This window comes from Oncorhynchus mykiss, chromosome 5, assembly GCF_057628025.1.
Source record: "Oncorhynchus mykiss isolate SJ-2025 chromosome 5, ASM5762802v1, whole genome shotgun sequence".
Classification (NCBI taxonomy): Eukaryota; Metazoa; Chordata; class Actinopteri; order Salmoniformes; family Salmonidae; genus Oncorhynchus; species Oncorhynchus mykiss.
In genome coordinates, this window is record NC_143026.1 from 92117321 (window position 1) to 92139581 (window position 22261).

At 40.8% G+C, this 22261-nt stretch overlaps 1 protein-coding gene across 1 annotated transcript in view; it reads right to left on the bottom strand.

The window, feature by feature from the left end:
* The window catches only part of lmo4b (LIM domain only 4b), a 39586-nt gene extending 18465 nt beyond the window's left edge, over window positions 1–21121 (bottom strand). The window contains exons 1-2 of the mRNA XM_036978903.2: window positions 17965–21121; window positions 12657–12897 (exon numbers count right to left, since the gene is read on the bottom strand). Of these exons, the coding sequence (XP_036834798.1) occupies window positions 12657–12892 (236 nt within the window). The 5' untranslated portion in view covers window positions 12893–12897; window positions 17965–21121. The remainder of the gene's footprint in view (window positions 1–12656; window positions 12898–17964) is intronic.
* Window positions 21122–22261: the final 1140 nt, after the last annotated feature.

Consider the following 22261-nt stretch of genomic DNA (forward strand, 5'->3'; position numbering starts at 1 on the left):
AAAATGTGGGAAATGTAAATCTTACAGGAAGTGCTGTTGTCAAAAGTCATAGAAGTCATAGTCATAGAAAATTGTCATATTTGATTGGATGTAAGAAAAGTGCAGAGGTGGTCCACAAACACTCGGTGGGATAGAAACAGGAATGCATCAGTCATGAAAATCACACTTTGTTCTGTTTGTTTCTATAGCTGTGTGCCAATACTGTGTGTTAACATCTTGTTTGACACGATCACCTCTCATTCACGCTGACCCTGAACGCATAGAAAAACATTGTGTACTGCAGCACAGCTCTTCTCATCTATATATATCCCAGTATAACAACATTTAGCCAGCGTTCATGTCTTTTAAAGGGGTGGCTTAAACAAAGGAAATAAAGACTTTTCTGCCCTCCATCCAGTCTTCCTTTTCATTTCGTCTCCCCATCGCTGGGGGCCTCTATACATAACTAGGTTAATCATCAGGCAGGGATAGCTGTTGATAGTATTTGATTTAAAGTGCTGCTCAATGAAGTTGATATCAGCCTGGACTTGGACTCTAATGGTCTCTGTTTTCCATTGAGCTGCTGTATTGGGGTGGAGGTTATAGAGGAGATGAGGGGATGACGGGAGAGGACAGGTTGAGATGAGGGGATGATGGGAGAGGACAGGTTGAGATGAGGGGGTGATGGGAGAGGACAGGGGGAGATGAGGGGATGATGGGAGAGGACAGGGTGAGATGAGGGGATGATGGGAAAGGACAGGTTGAGATGAGGGGATGATGGGAGAGGACAGGGTGAGAGAAGGGGATGAGGGGAGAGGACAGGGTGAGATGAGGAGATGATGGGAGAGGACAGGTTGAGAGAAGGGGATGAAGGGAGAGGACAGGGGGAGAGAAGGGGATGACGGGAGAGGACAGGGGGAGAGAAGGGGATGATGGGAGAGGACAGTGGGAGATGAGGGGACGATGGGAGAGGACAGTGGGAGAGGACAGGATGACAGGAGAGGACAGGGGGAGAGAAGGGGATGACGGGAGAGGTCAGGGGAAAGAAGGGGATGACGGGAGAGATGAGGGGATGACGGGAGAGGACAGGGGGGAGAAGGGGATGACGGGAGAGATGAGGGGATGACGGGAGAGGACAGGGGGAGATGAGGGGATGACGGGAGAGAAGGGGATGACGGGAGAGGATGGGAGAGGATAGGGAAGAGAAGGGGATGACGGGAGAGATGAGGGGATGATGGGAGAGGACAGGGGGAGATGAGGGGATGATGGGAGAGGACAGGGGGAGATGAGGGGATGACGGGAGAGGACAGGGGGAGAGAAGGGGATGACAGGAGAGGACAGGGGGAGAGAAGGGGATGATGGGAGAGGACAGGGTGAGAGAAGGGGATGAGGGGAGAGTACAGGGGGAGAGAAAGGGATGAGGAAGCCCCAGGTCAGTATAATTAAGGGGGACTCTTTAGCAACATGACTGGTTTTCAGTTAATTTCCCTCCAAATCAGAGGTTCAGAGGTTTTCAATGGGTTCCTTTGTTGTTTTTCAAGCCCTTTGCCTGAACAATCAATCACATGACATGGGAGGGGGGGGGGGGGGGGGGATATGTGGTGATTTTGTTTGTATATCCCTCCCTGTTCCCCTCCCACGCAAGTGATCTGAATAAGAGACACTACAAGATACCCTATGTCTTTCATTAAAATATAATTTGGTGCTGTCTACTGTCTGTCTACGAGAGACACCCGGATTTCGGCTCTGACTGAGTGTGCCAGGTGATTTGAAATATAGCATCGCAGCTTGTTGTGTTGTTAGGATGTCTGGCAAATGCAGAGCCTCGTTCCGCCGCTCGCGGAGGCTTTTTGAAGCGGTGGTGAAATTACAGACACAACAATGATTTCCGCGTCATCGTCCATTAAAAAATGCCTCTCTCTACATCGTCAGCCAAAGCACCTTAAAAGCACTAAGGCCATATTGATACTTAAAACAGGGCTTTACATAATGACAAGAGCTGTATTAGAGTGAGAGAGGTTGGGAGGAGGGAGGTGTTGAGAGGAGAGGGGAGGAGGGAGGAGAGGGGAGAGGAGGGAGGTGGTGACGGGGGTGGGGGGGATCAGCCAATTACACTTGGTTAATTTAGAGTAACAGATCTGGCCCCTGGTGAATTGAAGGCCTTGAATTAATTCTGTTATGACAAATCAAGATAAACGTTTTGCCTAAATTGCGATTTAATTAATTTCTGAAATCCCAGTTCTTTCCCTTTTCCTAATACTTCACATGTTCCTGTTGCTGTCATAGTGCTGCAGACTTCAAAGTGATATTAAAGAACCAACTATTACATTTACCTAGCAGCACATTCTACTAGAAAAGGGCCATTTAATTACCTTGTCTCTATTCAATTAAAGGGACTGTGTTCATTTGACGTCCAAATCCAGCCGACACATGATTGCTACGCTAGATAAATTAATTATTTATCTCTCTCTTCACTCAAACCAACCCACACAAATAATAGCACCTCTGATTTAAACACAACACTTAAGTAAAGCTAGTGAAAGCTGTGTTGGGAGGGTTCTTTTACACAGACAGAGACACACGGGTACCTTAAAGGTGCCTTATTCCCTATATATACACAGCACTACTTTTGACCAGAGCCCTATGGGAGAGAAGAGGTCTATGGGTAATGTAGTGTACTTACATAGAGAATAGGGCATGGGTATCCAACTCTTCTTACCTTACGAGTTCCGGAACCTGATGGTTTTCTGTTCTACCTGATAATTAATTGCACACACCTGGTATCCCAGTCCCTGATTAGAGGGGGAACAATGTAAAAAAAAATGTTTTTAAATAAAGTGCATTGGAACTGTCTTGGAGGTCCACAGTTGAGTTTGAGGGGAATAGGGTGTCATGGGCCCTGGTCATAAGTAGTACACTATACAGGGGATAGGTTGCAATTTGCAATGTACCCTGACAGCCCTACAGAGTGACAGCGTTTGGCCCTATACACAGTGTTTGTGGTGTGTCTTCCTGTGTGATGGATGGTGGATGGGTATCATCTCAGGTCAGGCACGTCTCCCATTAGAAGTAATGTGATGCATTTTCACTCATGCGTCACGATCAATGTGGAGCGGTTTTCACATCAGCTTTATTAATAAAAGTAAGAGATATAACTCCATTATTTATACTGCAAGAGCAATTTAATAATCCATTACAAGATGAGACCCAGAAAAAAACTGAGACCCAGAAAAAAACTGGCCTTCACAATAATCCCCCCTTTCTCTCTCTCTTTCGTTCTACCCCTTTCTCTCTCTCCATCTCTCTCTCGCTCTCTCAAAAGCCAATTTGGTTAATTAAATGTTTTGTTTGTTAGATGTGTGGACACGTCATTGGAAGTAGAGAGGAGGGAGGAAGGAGAGGAGGGAGAGGGAGAAGGGAGAGGAGGGAGTAGAGAGGAGGGAGAGGAGGGAGTAGAGAGAAGGGAGAGGAGGGAGTAGAGAGGAGAGGAGGGAGGAAGGAGAGGAGGGAGAGGGAGAAGGGAGAGGAGGGAGTAGAGAGGAGAGGAGGGAGGAAGGAGAGGAGGGAGAGGGAGAAGGGAGAGGAGGGAGTAGAGAGGAGGGAGAGGAGGGAGTAGAGAGAAGGGAGAGGAGGGAGTAGAGAGGAGGGAGGAAGGAGAGGAGGGAGAGGGAGAAGGGAGAGGAGGGAGTAGAGAGGAGGGAGAGGAGGGAGTAGAGAGAAGGGAGAGGAGGGAGTAGAGAGGAGGGAGGAAGGAGAGGAGGGAGAGGGAGAAGGGAGAGGAGGGAGAGGGAGAAGGTTGAAGAGGGAGTAGAGAGGAGGGAGAGGAGGGAGTAGAGAGGAGGGAGTAGAGAGGAGGGAGGGGAGGGAGTGGAGAGGAGAGGAGGGAGTAGAGAGGAGGGAGAGGAGGGAGTAGAGAGGATGGAGAGGAGGGAGAGGGGAGGAGGGAGGAGAGAGGAGGGAGTAGAGAGGAGGGAGAAGAGGGAGTAGAGAGGAGGAAGAGGGGAGGAGGGAGTAGAGGGAGTAGAGAGGATGGAGAGGAGGGAGAAGGGAGAGGAGGGAGTAGAGAGGAGGGAGAGGTGGGAGTAGAGAGGAGGGAGGGGAGGGAGTGGAGAGGAGGGAGTAGAGAGGAGGGGTAGGAGGGAGTAGAGCGGATGGAGAGGAGGGAGAGGGGAGGAGGGAGGAGAGAGGATAGAGAGGAGGGAGAGGGGAGGAGGGAGTAGAGGGAGTAGAGAGGAGGAAGAGGGGAGGAGGGGGCGGGGAGGAGGGACTAGAGAGGAGATGAGAGGAGAGGAAGAGGAGAGGAGAAGAGAGGAGAGGAAGAGGAGAGGAGAGGAGAGGAGAGGAGAGGAGAGGAGAGGAGAGGAGAGGAGAGGAGCGGAGAGGAGAGGAGCGGAGAGGAGAGGAGAGGAGACGAGACGAGACGAGAGGAGAGGAGAGGAGAGGAGAGGAGAGGAGAGGAGACTGAGAGAAGATCTCATTAGATAAAACCCATCAGGACTAAAGCTAAATGAAGGGGGACTCTAATTAAAGACTTTAATTGTGTGGACTTACTGTCAGATGTTTTTTTCTAACCTGCTTTCCTTTCCTTATCTCACAGGCTAGTCTAGTGCAGAGACAGGCAGGGATCTGTCCCAATGGCACCCTATTCCCTTTATAGTGCTCTGGTCAGAAGTAGTGCACTATAAAGGGAATAGAGTGCTGTTTGGGAAGTAGCCTGTGTTTCAGCTCCTCTCCCCTCTACCACCTAGCTCTCATTACATTACAAGTGGCAAAGTGTGTCCTCTTTTCCATCCATCCTTTCCTCTCTATTTAAATTATGTTGTAGTGCCATTATGAATGGAGTGACCCATTGACTTGATCCTTGTTGATGAGGAGCTGGGTGAGGAGAGGAGAGACACAGGCCCTCATCATCCCTGGAGGTATGTTTACGGTGTATAGAAAGGTGTATTAAAGTATGGTGTTCTATAGTATGGTGTATTATAGTAGTGTATTATAGTATAGCGTATGGTATAGTGTAGTATAGTGTGTTATAGTGTATTATAGTACAGTGTATTATATTATGGTGTATTATAGTATGGTGTATTATAGTAGTGTATTATAGTATAGTGTATGGTATAGTGTAGTACAGTGTATTATATTATGGTGTATTATATTATGGTGTATTATAGTATGGTGTATTATAGTATGGTGTTCTATAGTATGGTGTATTATATTATGGTGTATTATAGTATAGTGTATTATAGTATATAATGGTGTATTATAGTATGGTGTATTATATTATGGTGTATTATAGTATAGTGTATTATAGCACGGTGTACTATATTATGGTGTATTATATTATGGTGTATTATAGTATGGTGTATTATAGTAGTGTATTATAGTATGGTGTATTATATTATGGTGTATTATAGTATAGTGTATTATAGCACGGTGTACTATATTATGGTGTATTATATTATGGTGTATTATAGTATGGTGTATTATAGTATGGTGTATTATAGTATGGTGTATTATAGTATGGTGTATTATAGTATGGTGTATTATAGTATGGTGTATTATAGTATGGTGTATTATAGTACAGTGTATTATAGCACAGTGTATTATATTATGGTGTATTATAGTATGGTGTATTATAGTATGGTGTATTATAGTACAGTGTATTATAGCACGGTGTATTATAGTATGGTGTATTATAGTATGGTGTATTATATTATGGTGTATTATAGTATGGTGTATTATAGTACAGTGTATTATAGCACAGTGTATTATATTATGGTGTATTATAGTATGGTGTATTATAGTAGTGTATTATAGTATGGTGTATTATAGTATGGTGTATTATAGTAGTGTATTATAGTATGGTGTATTATAGAATGGTGTATTATAGTAGTGTATTATAGTATAGTGTATTATAGTATGGTGTATTATAGAATGGTGTATTATAGTAGTGTATTATAGTATAGTGTATTATAGTATATTATGGTGTATTATATAATGGTGTATTATATTATGGTGTATTATAGTATGGTGTATAGTACAGTGTATTACAGTACTTTTTTATTTAATATAACTAGGCAAGTCAGTTAAGAACAAATTCTTAGTTTCAATGACGGCCTGGGAACAGTGGGTTAACTGCCTTGTTCAGGGGCAGAATGACAGATTTTTACCTTGTCAGCTCGGGGACCTTTCGGTTACTAGTCTAACGCTCTAACCACTAGGCTACCTGCCGTATGGGGTACTATAGTACAGTGTATTACAGTGTGGTGTATTATAGTGTGTTATAATATGGTGTATATAATATGGGTATAATATGGTGTATAGTAAAGTGTATTATATTACAGTGTATTTTAAGGTGTACCGTATGGTGTATTAAAGTTTGGTGGATTCTAGTATGGCGTATAGTCCGATGTATAGTACAGTATACAGTATGGTGTATTATATTATGGTGTATTATAGTATGGTGTATTATAGAATGGTGTTTTATATTATGGTGTATTATAGTATGGTGTATTATAGAATGGTGTATTATAGTAGTGTATTATAGTATAGTGTATTATAGTATATTATGGTGTATTATATTATGGTGTATTATAGTATGGTGTATAGTGCAGTGTATTACAGTGTGGTGTATAATAGTGTGTTATAATATGGTGCATAGTAAAGTGTATTATAGTAGTGTATATATTTTGGTGTATTATAGTGTGTTATAATATAGTGTATATAATATGGGTATAATATGGTGTAAAGTGTATTTTACGGTGTATAGTAAGGTGTACCGTATGGTGTATTAAAGTTTGGTGGATTCTAGTATGGTGTATTACAGTATGGTGTATTATAGTAGTGTTTTATAGTAGTGTATTATAGTAGTGTATTATAGTATGGTGTATTATAGTATGGTGTATTATAGATGGTGTATTATAGTAGTGTATTATAGTAGTGGATTATAGCATGGTGTATTATAGTACAGTGTATTATAGTAGTTTATTATAGTAGTGTATTATAGTATGGTGTATTATAGTATGGTGTATTATAGTATGGTGTATTATAGTATGGTGTAATATAGTACGGTGTATTATAGTATATTATGGTGTATTACAGTACGGTGTATTATAGTATGGTGTATTATAGTATGGTGTATTATAGTATGGTGTATAGTATGGTGTATTATAGTATGGTGTATTATAGTATATTATGGTGTATTATAGTATGGTGTATAGTATGGTGTATTATAGTATGGTGTATTATAGTATGGTGTATTATAGTAGTGTATTATAGTATGGTGTATTATAGTACGGTGTATTATAGTATGGTGTATAGTATGGTGTATTATAGTATGGTGTATAGTACGGTGTATTATAGTATGGTGTATTATAGTACAGTGTATTATAGTATGGTGTATTATAGTATGGTGTATAGTATGGTGTATTATAGTCGTGTATTATAGTATGGTGTATTATAGTACAGTGTATTATAGTATGGTGTATTATAGTATGGTGTATAGTATGGTGTATTATAGTAGTGTATTATAGTATTGTGTATAGTATGGTGTATTATAGTATGGTGTATAGTATGGTGTATTATAGTATGGTGTATTATAGTATGGTGTATTATATTATGGTGTATAGTATGGTGTATTATAGTAGTGTATTATAGTATGGTGTATTATAGTACGGTGTATTATAGTATGGTGTATAGTATGGTGTATTATAGTATGGTGTATTAGAGTATGGTGTATTATAGTATGGTGTATTATATTATGGTGATTTATAGTATGGTGTATTATAGTACGTGTATAGTATGGTGTATTATAGTATGGTGTATTATAGTATGGTGTATTATAGTATGGTGTATTATAGTATGGTGTATTATAGTATGGTGTATTATAGTATGGTGTATTATAGTATGGTGTATTATAGTATGGTGTATTATAGTATGGTGTATTATAGTATGGTGATTTATAGTATGGTGTATTATAGTACGTGTATAGTATGGTGTATTATAGTATGGTGTATAGTATGGTGTATTACAGTATGGTGTATAGTAAGGTGTATTACCTGCTCTCCAGGACACCTACACCACCCGATGCCACAGGAAGGCCAAAAAGATAATCAAGGACAACAACCACCCGAGCCACTGCCTGTACATCCCGCTATCATCCAGAAGGCGAGGTCAGTACAGGTGCATCAAAGCAGGGGACCGAGAGACTGAAAAACAGCTTCTATCTCAAGGCCATCAGACTGTTAAACAGCCACCACTAACATTGAGTGGCTGCTGCCAACATACTGACTCAAATCTCTAGCCACTTTGATAAATTGGATGTATTAAACGTATCACTAGTCTCTTTTAACAATGCCACTTTATATAATGTTTACATACCCTACATTGCTCATCTCATATGTATATACTGTATTCTATACTATCTACTGCATCTTGCTTATGCCGTTCGGCCATTGCTTATCCATATATTTATATGTACATATTCTTATTCATTCCTTTACACTTGTGTATAAGGTAGTTGTTGTGAAATTGTTAGATTACTTGTTAGATATTGATGCGGAACTAGAAGCACAAGCATTTCGCTACACTCGCATTTACATCTGCTAACCAAGTGTATGTGACCAAACAAATTTGATTTGATTTATTACAGTATGGTCTATTATAATATGGTGTATTATATTATGGTGTATAGTATTGTGTATTATAGTACTATATATAGTACAGTGTATATTACAGTGTATTATAGTAAGGTGTATTACAGTACAATGTATTATAGTATAGTGTATTATAGCACGGTGCATTATAGTGTATGGTGTATTACAGTACAATGTATTATAGTACAGTGTATTATAGTACAGTGTATTATAGTATGGTGTATTGTATGGTCTATAGTATGGTGAATTACTGTATGGTGTATTATAGTGTATTATAGTACAGTGTATTATAGTAGTGTATTATAGTACAGTGTATTATTGTATGGTGTATAGTACCGTGTATTATAGTATGGTGTATAGTATGGTCTATAGTATGGTGAATTATTTTATGGTGTATAGTACCGTGTATTATAGTACAGTGTATTATAGTACAGTGTATTATAGTATGGTGTATTGTATGGTCTATAGTATGGTGAATTACTGTATGGTGTATTATAGTGTATTATAGTACAGTGTATTATAGTAGTGTATTATAGTACAGTGTATTATTGTATGGTGTATAGTACAGTGTATTATTGTATGGTGTATAGTACCGTGTATTATAGTACAGTGTATTATAGTAGTGTATTATAGTACAGTGTATTATAGTATGGTGTATTGTATGGTCTATAGTATGGTGAATTATTGTATGGTGTATTATAGTGTGGTCTATAGTACAGTGTATTATTGTATGGTGTATAGTACAGTGTATTATAGTAGTGTATTATAGTACAGTGTATTATAGTATGGTGTATTGTATGGTCTATAGTATGGTGAATTACTGTATGGTGTATTATTGTACAGTGTATTATAGTACGTGTATAGTATGGTGTATTATAGTATGGTGTATAGTACAGTGTAATACAGTATGTGTATAGTATGGTGTTTTATAGTACAGTGTAATACAGTATGTGTATAGTATGGTGTTTTATAGTACAGTGTAATACAGTATGTGTATAGTATGGTGTATTATAGTATGGTGTATAGTACAGTGTAATACAGTACGTGTATAGTATGGTGTATTATAGTATGGTGTATAGTACAGTGTATTATAGTATGTGTATAGTATGGTGTATTATAGTATGGTGTATAGTACCGTGTATTATAGTACGTGTATAGTATGGTGTATTATAGTATGGTGTATAGTACAGTGTAATACAGTATGTGTATAGTATGGTGTTTTATAGTACAGTGTAATACAGTATGTGTATAGTATGGTGTTTTATAGTACAGTGTAATACAGTATGTGTATAGTATGGTGTTTTATAGTACAGTGTAATATAGTATGTGTATAGTATGGTGTTTTATAGTACAGTGTATAGTACAGTGTAATATAGTATGTGTATAGTATGGTGTATAGTACCGTGTATTATAGTACGTGTATAGTATGGTGTATTATAGTATGGTGTTTTATAGTACAGTGTAATACAGTATGTGTAGAGTATGGTGTTTTATAGTACAGTGTAATATAGTATGTGTATAGTATGGTGTTTTATAGTACAGTGTAATATAGTATGTGTAGAGTATGGTGTTTTATAGTACAGTGTAATATAGATTGTGTAAAGTATGGTGTTTTATAGTACAGTGTAATACAGTATGTGTAGAGTATGGTGTTTTATAGTACAGTGTAATATAGTATGTGTATAGTATGGTGTTTTATAGTACAGTGTAATATAGTATGTGTATAGTATGGTGTTTTATAGTACAGTGTAATATAGATTGTGTAAAGTATGGTGTTTTATAGTACAGTGTAATATAGTATGTGTATAGTATGGTGTTTTATAGTACAGTGTATAGTACAGTGTAATATAGTATGTGTATGGTGTTTTATAGTACAGTGTATAGTACAGTGTAATACAGTACGTGTATAGTATGGTCTATAGTGTGTATAGTAAGTACAGTGTAATACAGTACGTGTATAGTATGGTCTATAGTGTGTATAGTGTTTGTATCTGCCTGCCTGTGTCGGTACGTAGCAGCAGCATGTCACTGAGTATTAACTCAATTACTAGCAGTACAGTACAGTACAGTACAGCACAGTACAGCACAGTACAGTACAGCACAGTACAGTACAGTACAGTACAGCACAGCACAGTACAGCACAGTACAGCACAGTACAGTACAGCACAGTACAGTACAGCACAGTACAGTACAGCACAGTACAGCACAGTACAGTACAGCACAGTACAGAGCGTTCAGATTATAGGCATATATTATCACTGCAAAACAAAATACTGTCCATTTCTGTAAGACAAACAATATCAGAAAATACCTCTTATTACAATAAATATTTATCAAAATAAAAATAAATAACAAACTATGTTTACTGTTTGGCAATAGTCTGTAATATATATATATATATATTTTTTTTTGTTGTTGTTTTTTTGTTAAGTGGTGTGACGCAGTCTAAAGCTAAAAGTATTTGCTAAGAAAAATCTACTTAATCAACTCCTGTTATTATATTGTGCTCTACTATGAAAAGTGTTCTCCTGATCCTTGCATTACACTGTGTCTCTGCCCACTGAGTGGTTTGGCTCGTCTTCGCAAGGTCAAATTGTTGAACGATCAGGCTGTCAAATCAGGCGATTCCGCATTAGCAGAATGAGACCGCCTGCCGTCATCAAGCGCTAGCTGGTTAAGTGTTCCACACACTTTATATAAATATTTAAAAAGACCCTCTTTGTTAATTAAATTATCTCTTTTTTTTGATACACAAACTTGCCAAACAGGATGAGAAACCCTTTTAAATTCCCCCCCCAGTGCTAAAAGGTGCCTGTCCTGTATAGTCTCTCCAAGCATCTCGTAAAGCAAATACAAACCCTGGGGAACAGCCCTTAGCCAGGCTCCCACCTTTTGCTGCTTGATGAAAAATGGCAACGATGAACAAACAGACGTGCAGATGTTCTATTAGAAAAAGACTGTTTTTCGTCTTGTTCTCTGTCAACATGCCAGCAGTCAGTTTTTGACCTCTTTTTAAGACTAGTACGGAGAGAATTCAACGAGGAGAGACTTTTAAACGAGGCCCGACGTCGGGTGAATTTGAGACACATGTTCTCCATATTCTGAATGTAAAATACATTCCATGCTTCCATACATCGTTTTATAGCCTGTAACATATGTCAACAACTCCTTCATTTCATATCCATGACTTAATTAATTCTACATCTCCATAGAAGGATACATAAAGGTGCACTTTTCCTAACTAGCAACAAAATGTTCTCCTTTCTTTTCTATTGTCCCAGAAACCAAGGCGTCCCCTTTTTAACCAAGGCGTCCCCTTTAAACCAGGGCGTCCCCTTTAAACCAAGGCGTCCCCTTTAAACCAAGGCGTCCCATTTAAACCAAGGCGTCCCCTTTAAATCAGGGCGTAACATTTAAACCAGGGCGTCCCATTTAAACCAGGGCATCCCATTTAAACCGAAGGCGTCCCCTTTAAACCAGGGCGTCCCATTTAAACCAGGGCGTACCCTTTAAACCAGGGCATCCCATTTAAACCAGGGCGTCCCATTTAAACCAGGGCGTACCCTTTAAACCAGGGTGTCCCATTTAAACCAGGGCATCCCCTTTAAACCAAGGCATCCCCTTTAAACCAGGGTGTCACCTTTATTTTTCTTGACAGTAATATTTTTTGTCAGGAAATGAATGTGGGACATAGATCCACCGATACAAGTTGTCATTCTAGAATAGAAAATTATATACAGTATGTTACGGTATCTGTACACTTGCTTGAGGGCAGATCTGTACCGCACAATACACACACGCAAACAGACCAAAGCACCCAAACAGACAAAAACACACACACACACACACCCACACATGTTACCTGTATGTACCCTCGCCGAAGGGTGATCTGCACAATTCACACACGCAACAACAAAAACACACACACACACACACACAGCCACCTGCGCCCGAGCCCTCAACCGATGTTAACACAAACTCACACATTCCCAGCAGGCCCCGCCGACCTTAACCCGCCAGTCTCACCTGATGTAGTCGTTTCTGCAGAGGATCATGCCGCTCTTGGTGTAACAGGAGGTGCCTATCTCCCCCAGCTGGGCCTGGCAGCAGGAGCACTTAAGGCATCGGCTGTGCCAGTAGCTGTCCATGGTATAGAGAAGAAAGCGGTCAGCGATCTTCCCCCCGCAGCCCGCACACCTCTTCCAGGACAGGGAGCCTGCTCCCACCGGAGGGGGCTGGCTGCTACCTCCAGGATTCACCATGGTCCCTAGTGAAGAAATAACAAGAGACACACACATGTTGATATCAGTATTGGTCACTGGTTAAGAAATACAGAAACGATAAGGATTCCTGCTAGTATTGATTTTGAAACATTGTTCCTGGTTATGAAGAAAAAAAACACAAGAGATTAAGAAGGTTGTTATGAGACTGGTGGTGACTGACAGGTGGTGACTAACAGGTGGTGACTGACAGGTGGTGACTGACAGGTGGTGACAGACAGGTGGTGACTAACAGGTGGTGACTGACAGGTGGTGACTAACAGGTGGTGACTAACAGGTGGTGACTGACAGGTGGTAACTAACAGGTGGTGACTGACAGGTGGTGACTAACAGGTAGTGACTAACAGGTAGTGACTGACAGGTGGTGACTGACAGGTGGTGACTGACAGGTGGTGACTAACAGGTGGTGACAGACAGGTGGTGACTGACAGGTGGTGACTGACAGGTGGTGACTAACAGGTGGTGACTGACAGGTGGTAACTAACAGGTGGTGACTGACAGGTGGTGACTAACAGGTGGTGACTGACAGGTGGTGACTGACAGGTGGTGACTGACAGGTGGTGACAGACAGGTGGTGACTAACAGGTGGTGACTGACAGGTGGTGACTGACAGGTGGTGACTGACAGGTGGTGACTAACAGGTGGTGACAGACAGGTGGTGACTAACAGGTGGTGACTGACAGGTGGTGACTAACAGGTGGTGACTGACAGGTGGTGACTAACAGGTGGTGACTAACAGGTGGTGACTGACAGGTGGTGACTGACAGGTGGTGACTGACAGGTGGTGACTGACAGGTGGTGACTAACAGGTGGTGACTGACAGGTGGTGACTAACAGGTGGTGACTAACAGGTGGTGACTAACAGGTAGTGACTGACAGGTGGTGACTGACAGGTAGTGACTGACAGGTGGTGACTGACAGGTGGTGACTGACAGGTGGTGACTGACAGGTGGTGACTAACAGGTGGTAACTGACAGGTGGTGACTGACAGGTGGTGACTGACAGGTGGTGACTAACAGGTGGTGACAGACAGGTGGTGACACCTGGAACACATTAAGACAAGATAAAGATTGCTGACCGAAACAACAAAACAATAAACATTGCAGACGTTATAGGTTATATCTTGTTGTGTGCAGGAATTCACTTTTCTACAACCTGTAAGGCAGCGCTCAAGATGTTTCAGATGGTGTTTTCAGGGATTGTTAACTAAAATATTGTTGTCTGACACAGTGCACTTTGTGGTTTATGGCAGCTCATATTGACACACTGTGGTTTATGGCAGCTCATATTGAAACACTGTGGTTTATGGCAGCTCATATTGAAACACTGCGGTTTATGGCAGCTCATATTGACACACTGTGGTTTATGGCAGCTCATATTGAAACACTGTGTTTTATGGCAGCTCATATTGACACACTGTGGTTTATGGCAGCTCATATTGACACACTGTGGTTTATGGCAGCTCATATTGAAACACTGCGGTTTATGGCAGCTCATATTGACACACTGTGGTTTATGGCAGCTCATATTGAAACACTGTGGTTTATGGCAGCTCATATTGAAACACTGTGTTTTATGGCAGCTCATATTGACACACTGTGGTTTATGGCAGCTCATATTGACACACTGTGGTTTATGGCAGCTCATAATGAAACACTGCGGTTTATGGCAGCTCATAATGAAACACTGTGGTTTATGGCAGCTCATATTGAAACACTGTGGTTTATGGCAGCTCATATTGAAACACTGTGGTTTATGGCAGCTCATATTGAAACACTGTGGTTTATGGCAGCTCATATTGAAACACTGTGGTTTATGGCAGCTCATTTTGAAACACTGTGGTTTATGGCAGCTCATATTGAAACACTGTGGTTTATGGCAGCTCATATTGAAACACTGTGGTTTATGGCAGCTCATAATGAAACACTGTGGTTTATGGCAGCTCATATTGAAACACTGTGGTTTATGGCAGCTCATATTGACACACTGTGGTTTATGGCAGCTCATAATGACACACTGTGGTTTATGGCAGCTCATAATGACACACTGTGGTTTATGGCAGCTCATATTGAAACACTGTGGTTTATGGCAGCTCATAATGAAACACTGTGGTTTATGGCAGCTCATATTGAAACACTGTGGTTTATGGCAGCTCATATTGAAACACTGCGGTTTATGGCAGCTCATATTGACACACTGTGGTTTATGGCAGCTCATATTGAAACACTGTGGTTTATGGCAGCTCATATTGAAACACTGCGGTTTATGGCAGCTCATATTGAAACACTGTGGTTTATGGCATCTCATATTGACACACTGTGGTTTATGGCAGCTCATATTGAAACACTGTGGTTTATGGCAGCTCATAATGAAACACTGTGGTTTATGGCAGCTCATAATGAAACACTGTGGTTTATGGCAGCTCATATTGAAACACTGTGGTTTATGGCAGCTCATAATGAAACACTGCGGTTTATGGCATCTCATATTGACACACTGTGGTTTATGGCAGCTCATATTGACACACTGCGGTTTATGGCAGCTCATAATGAAACACTGTGGTTTATGGCAGCTCATAATGAAACACTGTGGTTTATGGCAGCTCATATTGAAACACTGCGGTTTATGGCAGCTCATATTGAAACACTGTGGTTTATGGCAGCTCATAATGAAACACTGTGGTTTATGGCAGCTCATAATGAAACACTGTGGTTTATGGCATCTCATAATGAAACTATGAGTATTCTACATTCATTTTACATTTCAAACAAAAGTGTGCTTATTATTGAGATAAGACTTATATTTATTTTAAATATACTTCTAGCAAAAGTTTTATAATGGCCAATTTACAACGCAGTCACGACTTAATTTTTGGTCCAAAGCAGCATTTTGGCAGCCAAGCTACGAAAATAGGCCTATACATGTGAAGTTGAACCAGCTGAATTTTCAATTAGCCTACATTTGAATTCCTGGTCGACAGAGAGGCCAGTGTTGTAACAAGGTAATTAAAGTAGTGTTAAATTACGCTGTTTTCTCGGGGTCACGTGATCAGCCACATGTAAACCACACCTCATCCTCACCAACGAGGCAACCCGGGCAGGCTGAAAAAGCTCTAGTCTGAGACAGACAGTGTCTGTAGTGTCTGTCGGTTGTTTGTGGAGAAAAAAGCTCCAGTTTGGGTCCGATAGCGTCGGTAATGTTGTCTGTAGTCTGTAAAAGCTTTATGTTGACTGTGTGTCTGTAGGTCGTCTGTAGTACAAACAACTGACAGACCATATAGACCTAAAGCTACAGAGTGCTATTCCAGACAAACTGTCAATGTCAAAAATCTTCCCAATGTGGCATCCATAAGTTATTAGCCTGTTATAGTCAGATTAAGTATTCGCAAAGCTGTAAAAGGACTGCAGACTGTAATAATTGTATTTATAAACAACAGTAGAACTCTTCCGTCCCTTCTTCAGTGGTTCTGTTACAGAGTTACAGAGGAGAGGGGCTACAACTCATTTACTGTACTAAATCTGCACTTGATCTTTCTGACTCTCTCTATCTCTCTCTCTCTCTCTATATATATATATATATAGATATATATATCTCCCCACATACACACACACTGTCTCTCTCTCCTCTCATCTAAATGCTGTTTTTACTCCATCCATTCTGTGGTTGCGGTGTGATGTGAAGAATGTGTGTTCACTGATAACACCAAGAGCCAGAAGAACAATTAGAGCAGAGCTGCACGGGGGCCCCTGCCTTTTGTTGGGCTCTTAATGACTTTAGAACAGAACATTACTCTATACCACGCTGTTCTTCACACCTGTCAATGTTCTCTTTCTATGGATGGCAGAAGGGGGGGAAAAGGTGGTCTGCATTGGCTTGTTTCTAACGGAGGGAAGACTGGGTGAACACAGGAGTGCTATTAATTGAAAAACCATAAAAGTTGTATGAGACTTTGCAGGGGGACGGACCCTATCAATGTTTAGCATGTGTCACCTTTAAAGAGGAACTCAAATCTACTGATATCACGGGCTACTATGGATTAACGTATTACATAGACTATTACTATCCTACTATCATATTTGTGATAATCTATTTATGCAATGCAAAACACTTTTTGTTCAAACTGATCTGAAACTAATATATTTTAATTCTAATCCTTTCCCAATTTTCAGCATGCAGGGCAGACTTCATGGCTAGCTGAGACAAATCTTTGTTGAAAGGTAATTAGAGGAGAAGGGAAGGGGGAGAAAACGCTGCACTGAGAAAAGCATTCACTAACCCCATTAGCAGAGGCTCTTAGGGACAAGCTATACCTTAGTGCTGATTAAATCTAAAAGGAGATGAATCAAAAAGCTGGCCCGAAAGTGACTCCCTGGATAAATAAGATGGGCCATGTCAAGTTTCATTCCGGGTTGGGGAAGAGAGGACATTTGAGGGGGTAAAGCTTTTAACTTAAATGGGCTAACTCAAGTAATTACACGGACAGGCAATTTAGAAGGCAGTGAGATGGAGTCGGGGAGAAATACAAAACAGATCAGGCAACCCAGACCGGCTGCAGCCCAAGGCTAAACAACCCCCATTCCCGTTCTGGCAATCTGATGGTTGCGTTTTAATGGAAAGTATAAAAAAAAGTACATGGAATACACTACAGCAGACTACAGTAGAACACTGAAAAGAAGGTGTTATATGTATTGCCTGTGCCCGTGTCGAGAAAATTAAAACGTGGAGAAAATAGAACGTAAAGAACATGCATGGGTTACTTTTACCAATTCCCTTATTTGAACGCAGACTCTCTATATTTACAAATATACAATAAAATATTGACAGTACGTTATAGAGGTTAGGTTAATTAATAGAATATTAACATGATATAAAAAAAATCATACGCAAAGACGAACAATAAAAGTATAGTATTCTCTTTTTTAGTGGAACCTTTCACACCCAATTGGACCTAAACCTTCATTATTGTTACGTATAACAGGCATTGTAATAAATGACGTTTAAAGTGCCATGATGCGACACATTCAGATCCATAATAACAATAATAAAACACCCACCTCGTTTGTCCCTTTTGAGAGTAATGATTGAATCTGTCTGTCACGTAGGTTTCTTTAAAAAATGGTATAGCAACTAGGCTTGCATGGACTACTTTGGACCAAAGAAAAAAAAATGTGCAAGGAGTCCAGAAAACTAGGCTATTGCGTAAATTACAGTGACCAGTCTATAAATCAAACGACAAAACGTGAGACTTCTCCAGCGGTCCCTGTGATCGCGACTCGCGTCCTCGGAAATAGGCTGCTGTGACTGTGACTGCTGGCAATTGTAAAACGAACGAAGCAAGGCTAATGGAGTTTTCAGATAGTATTTCCACTGGTGCCGTCCCGTTTCTTTCGTAACCAGATGCCAGTCCAACGCTGGATGATCTGCTCTACACATGCAATAATTAATACAGAAGACCTGGCTGGCACTAAGTTTATAATGATGCACGCACAAGAAAATGTTGCGGCAATACGCGACTACTGTCCTCTCTATCTCTCTATCTATCTATCTCTCTCTCTTCTGTTCAACGCTACCTTGTCCCCAATGGTCGCCTGCTCTACATTTGACAGTGACAGAACGAAAATCCCAAGTAAACCTCCTCTAGTTGGATGACGTAAACCTCTCTGCAGCCAATCTACACGCGGTCCATTCAAGCGGAATAACAAATCCACCCAATCAGAAGAACGTAGTTAACTTGGACACCAAGTAAAGGAAGAAAAATGCAGCTGAATGAGATATACTCGTCTTGTATGCTACGCCGCGGGTCGAAGGAGAGAAACTCATCTTTGTACTGAGAACGGTTGCGGTACTACTGTCCCTAATGGCGCCCTAAAACAGTTTCACAGTAGGTCCCTGTGTATGACACGTTGTGTTTAGGAAATGAACAACCTCCTAAAAAATTGTCAAAAAAGAACAGCAACATCTCCCCACGCGCAAAGTCATTACGCACAAATATCGGATCCTTACGCAAAACATTACTCACAACATTCTTGTCTGCTTGGTTATACTTTAAAATAAGTTGCTCTAATACATGTGTAGTACAGTAATCACACCAGTAACACCAGTGTAATAGCACGGGGTTACATTTAATTATTAACGAATATAAGTTCAATGCCTTGTTAGTTTTGTGTCGATCTTCTTGGACTGTCAGTAGGACTAACCACTTGAGAGTGGTTAGACCTACCTAAACCCCAGCCCTACCCCTTATCTTTTACAACAAAAACAAACAAAAAATGTAAAGAGTTCGGCCTGTTAAAATTACAGATTGTGCCTTCCTCTTAATATGTCACGAAACAAGTTTAATTCTACCCATAGTTTATGTTTTGTACACTTTTGTAACAGGGAGAACAGCGCCATCATCTGTCAATGAAAGTAACTGCACTCTTTACAATTGACAAAATACAATAAGTTGATGTTTCTGTTGTTATTAATACTGATATTACCATGCGACTTTTGTTTTTTCTAGTAACATATGTGTTGTATGGTATAAACCAGAGTGTTATTTCATTATTATATATTTATAGCACATTGGTGTACCTGCAGTGTCCTTCTGTTACTAACACTGAGTGTACAAAGCATTAGGAACACCTTCCTATTATTGAGTTGCAACACCCTTTTGCCCTCAGAACAGCCACAATTCATCGGTTCAGGGCATGGACTACAAGATGTCAAAAGTGTTCCACATGGATGCTGGCCCATGTTGACTCCAATGATTCACACAGTTGTGTCAATTTGGCTGGATGTCCTTTGGGTGGTGATTTGATTTGATTTGATTTGGTGGACGATTCTTGATACACACGGGAAAATGTTGAGCGTGAAAAACCCAGCACGGCTGCAGTTCTTGACACAAACCGGTGCGCCTGGCACCCACTACCATACCCCTGTTCTATGGCACTTAAATATTTTGTTGCCCATTCACCCTCCGAATGACACACAGACACAAACCATGTCTCCATTGTCTCAGGCCACTCCTGCGCTTGTCTTGGCTGTGTGCTTAGGCACGTTGTCCTGTTGGAAGGTGAAACTTTGCCCGAGTCTGAGGTCCTGAGCGCTCTGGAACAGGTTTCATCAAGGATCTCTCTGTATTTTACTCTGTTCATCTTTTCCTCGATCCTGACTAGTCTCCCAGTCCCTGCTGAAAAACACCCCCACAGCATGATGCTGCCACCACCGCGCTTCACCGTAGGGATGGTGCCAGGTTTCCTACAGATGTGACACTTGGCATTCAGGCCATAGAGTTCAATCTTGGTTTCATCAGAATAGAGCATCTGGTTTCTCGTGGTCTGAGAGTCCTTTAGATGCCTTTTGGCAAAGTCCAAGGAGGCTGTCATGTGCCTTTTACTGAGGATTGACGTCCGTCTGGCCACTCTAGTGCTGCAGAGATGGTTGACCTTCGGGAAGGTTCTCCCATCTCCACAGAGGAACTCTGGAGCTCTGTCAGAGTGACCATCAGCGTCTTAGTCAACTCCCTGACCAAGGCCCTTCTCCACTTATTTCTTAGTTGGGCAGGGCGGCTAGCTCTAAACAGTGGTGTAAAGTACTTTAAAGTTCTACTTAAGTAGTTTATTATGGAATCTGTACTTTACTTTACTATTTATATTTTTGACCACTTTTATTTTTGTACTCCTGAAGAAAATAATGTACTTTTTACTCTGTACATTTTTCCCTTGACACTCAAAAGTACTCGTTACATTTTGAATGCTTAGCAGGACAGGAAAATTGTCTAATTCACGCACTTAAAGAGAAAATCCCTGGTCCATCCCTACTGCCTCTGATCTGGAGGACTCACTAATCAGAAAACATCCCTGGTCATCCCTACTGCCTCTGATCTGGAGGACTCACTAATCAGAAAACATCCCTGGTCATCCCTACTGCCTCTGATCTGGAGGACTCACTAAACAGAGAACATCCCTGGTCATCCCTACTGCCTCTGATCTGGAGGGCTCACTAAACAGAGAACATCCCTGGTCATCCCTACTAGCCTCTGATCTGGAGGACTCACTAAACAGAGAACATCCCTGGTCATCCCTACTGCCTCTGATCTGGAGGACTCACTAAACAGAGAACATCCCTGGTCATCTACTGGCTCTGATCTGGAGGACTCACTAAACAGAGAACATCCCTGGTCATCCCTACTGCCTCTGATCTGGAGGACTGAGTAAATACAAATGCTTGTTTTGTTGGATTGTGCCTCTGGCTGTCCGTAAATTTAAAAACAAGAACATCGTGCTGTCTGGTTTGATTAATTGGAAATGATTTATATATTTCCTGAAGGATATTTTTGCAATTATATTTACTTTTGATACTTGAGTATATTTCAAACCAAATACTTAAAAAAAACGTTTTCTCAAGTAGGATTTTACCTCTACTTGAGTAATTTTCTATTAAGGTATCTTTACTTTTACTCAAGTATGACATTGGGTAATTTTTCCACCACTGGCTTTAGGAAGAGTCTTGGTGATTCCAAACTTTTTCCATTTAAGAATGATGGAGGCCACTGTGTTCTTGGGGACCTTCAATGCTGTAGACATTTTTTGGTACCCTTCCCCAGATCTGTGCCTCGACAGAATCCTGTCTCGGCTATCTACGGACAATTCCTTCGACCTCAAGGCTTGGTTTTTGCTCTGACATGCACTGTCAACTGTGGGACCTTATATAGACCCGTGTGTGCCTTTCCAAATCATGTTCAAACAATTAAATTTACCACAGATGGACTCCAATCATGTCGTAGAAACTTCTCAAGGATTGATCAATGGAAACAGGATGCACCTGAGCTCAATTTCAAGACTGATAGCAAAGAGTCTGAATAGTGATGTAAATAAGGTATTTCTGTTTATTTTTGTTTAATACATTTGCAAAAATGTATTAAACCCTTTGTCGCTTTGTCATTATGTGGTATTGTGTGTAGATTGATGAATTAAAAAAAAATCAATTTTAGAATAATGCTGTAAGGTTGAAAAATGTGGAAATGGGGAGGGGTCTAAATACTTGTAAGGGGTGCATACTGGCGGCAGGAAGTCAGGCGCAGGAGAGCGAAATCTGGGTTTACAAACGGAGCAGTTTAATACATAAAACTACCGGCGTCCAGAACAAACAATAACTGGGTACAAAACCCGTCGCACACCAGATTAACGTGCACTTACAATAAACAATTCCGGACAAGGACATGGGGGGGAACAGAGGGTTAAATACACAACATGTAATGAGGGAATTGAAACCAGGGAAGACAAGACAAAACACATGGAAAATGAAAAGTGGATCGAGGATTGCTAGAAGGCCGGTGACGCCGACCGCCGAACGAACAAGGAGAGGAAC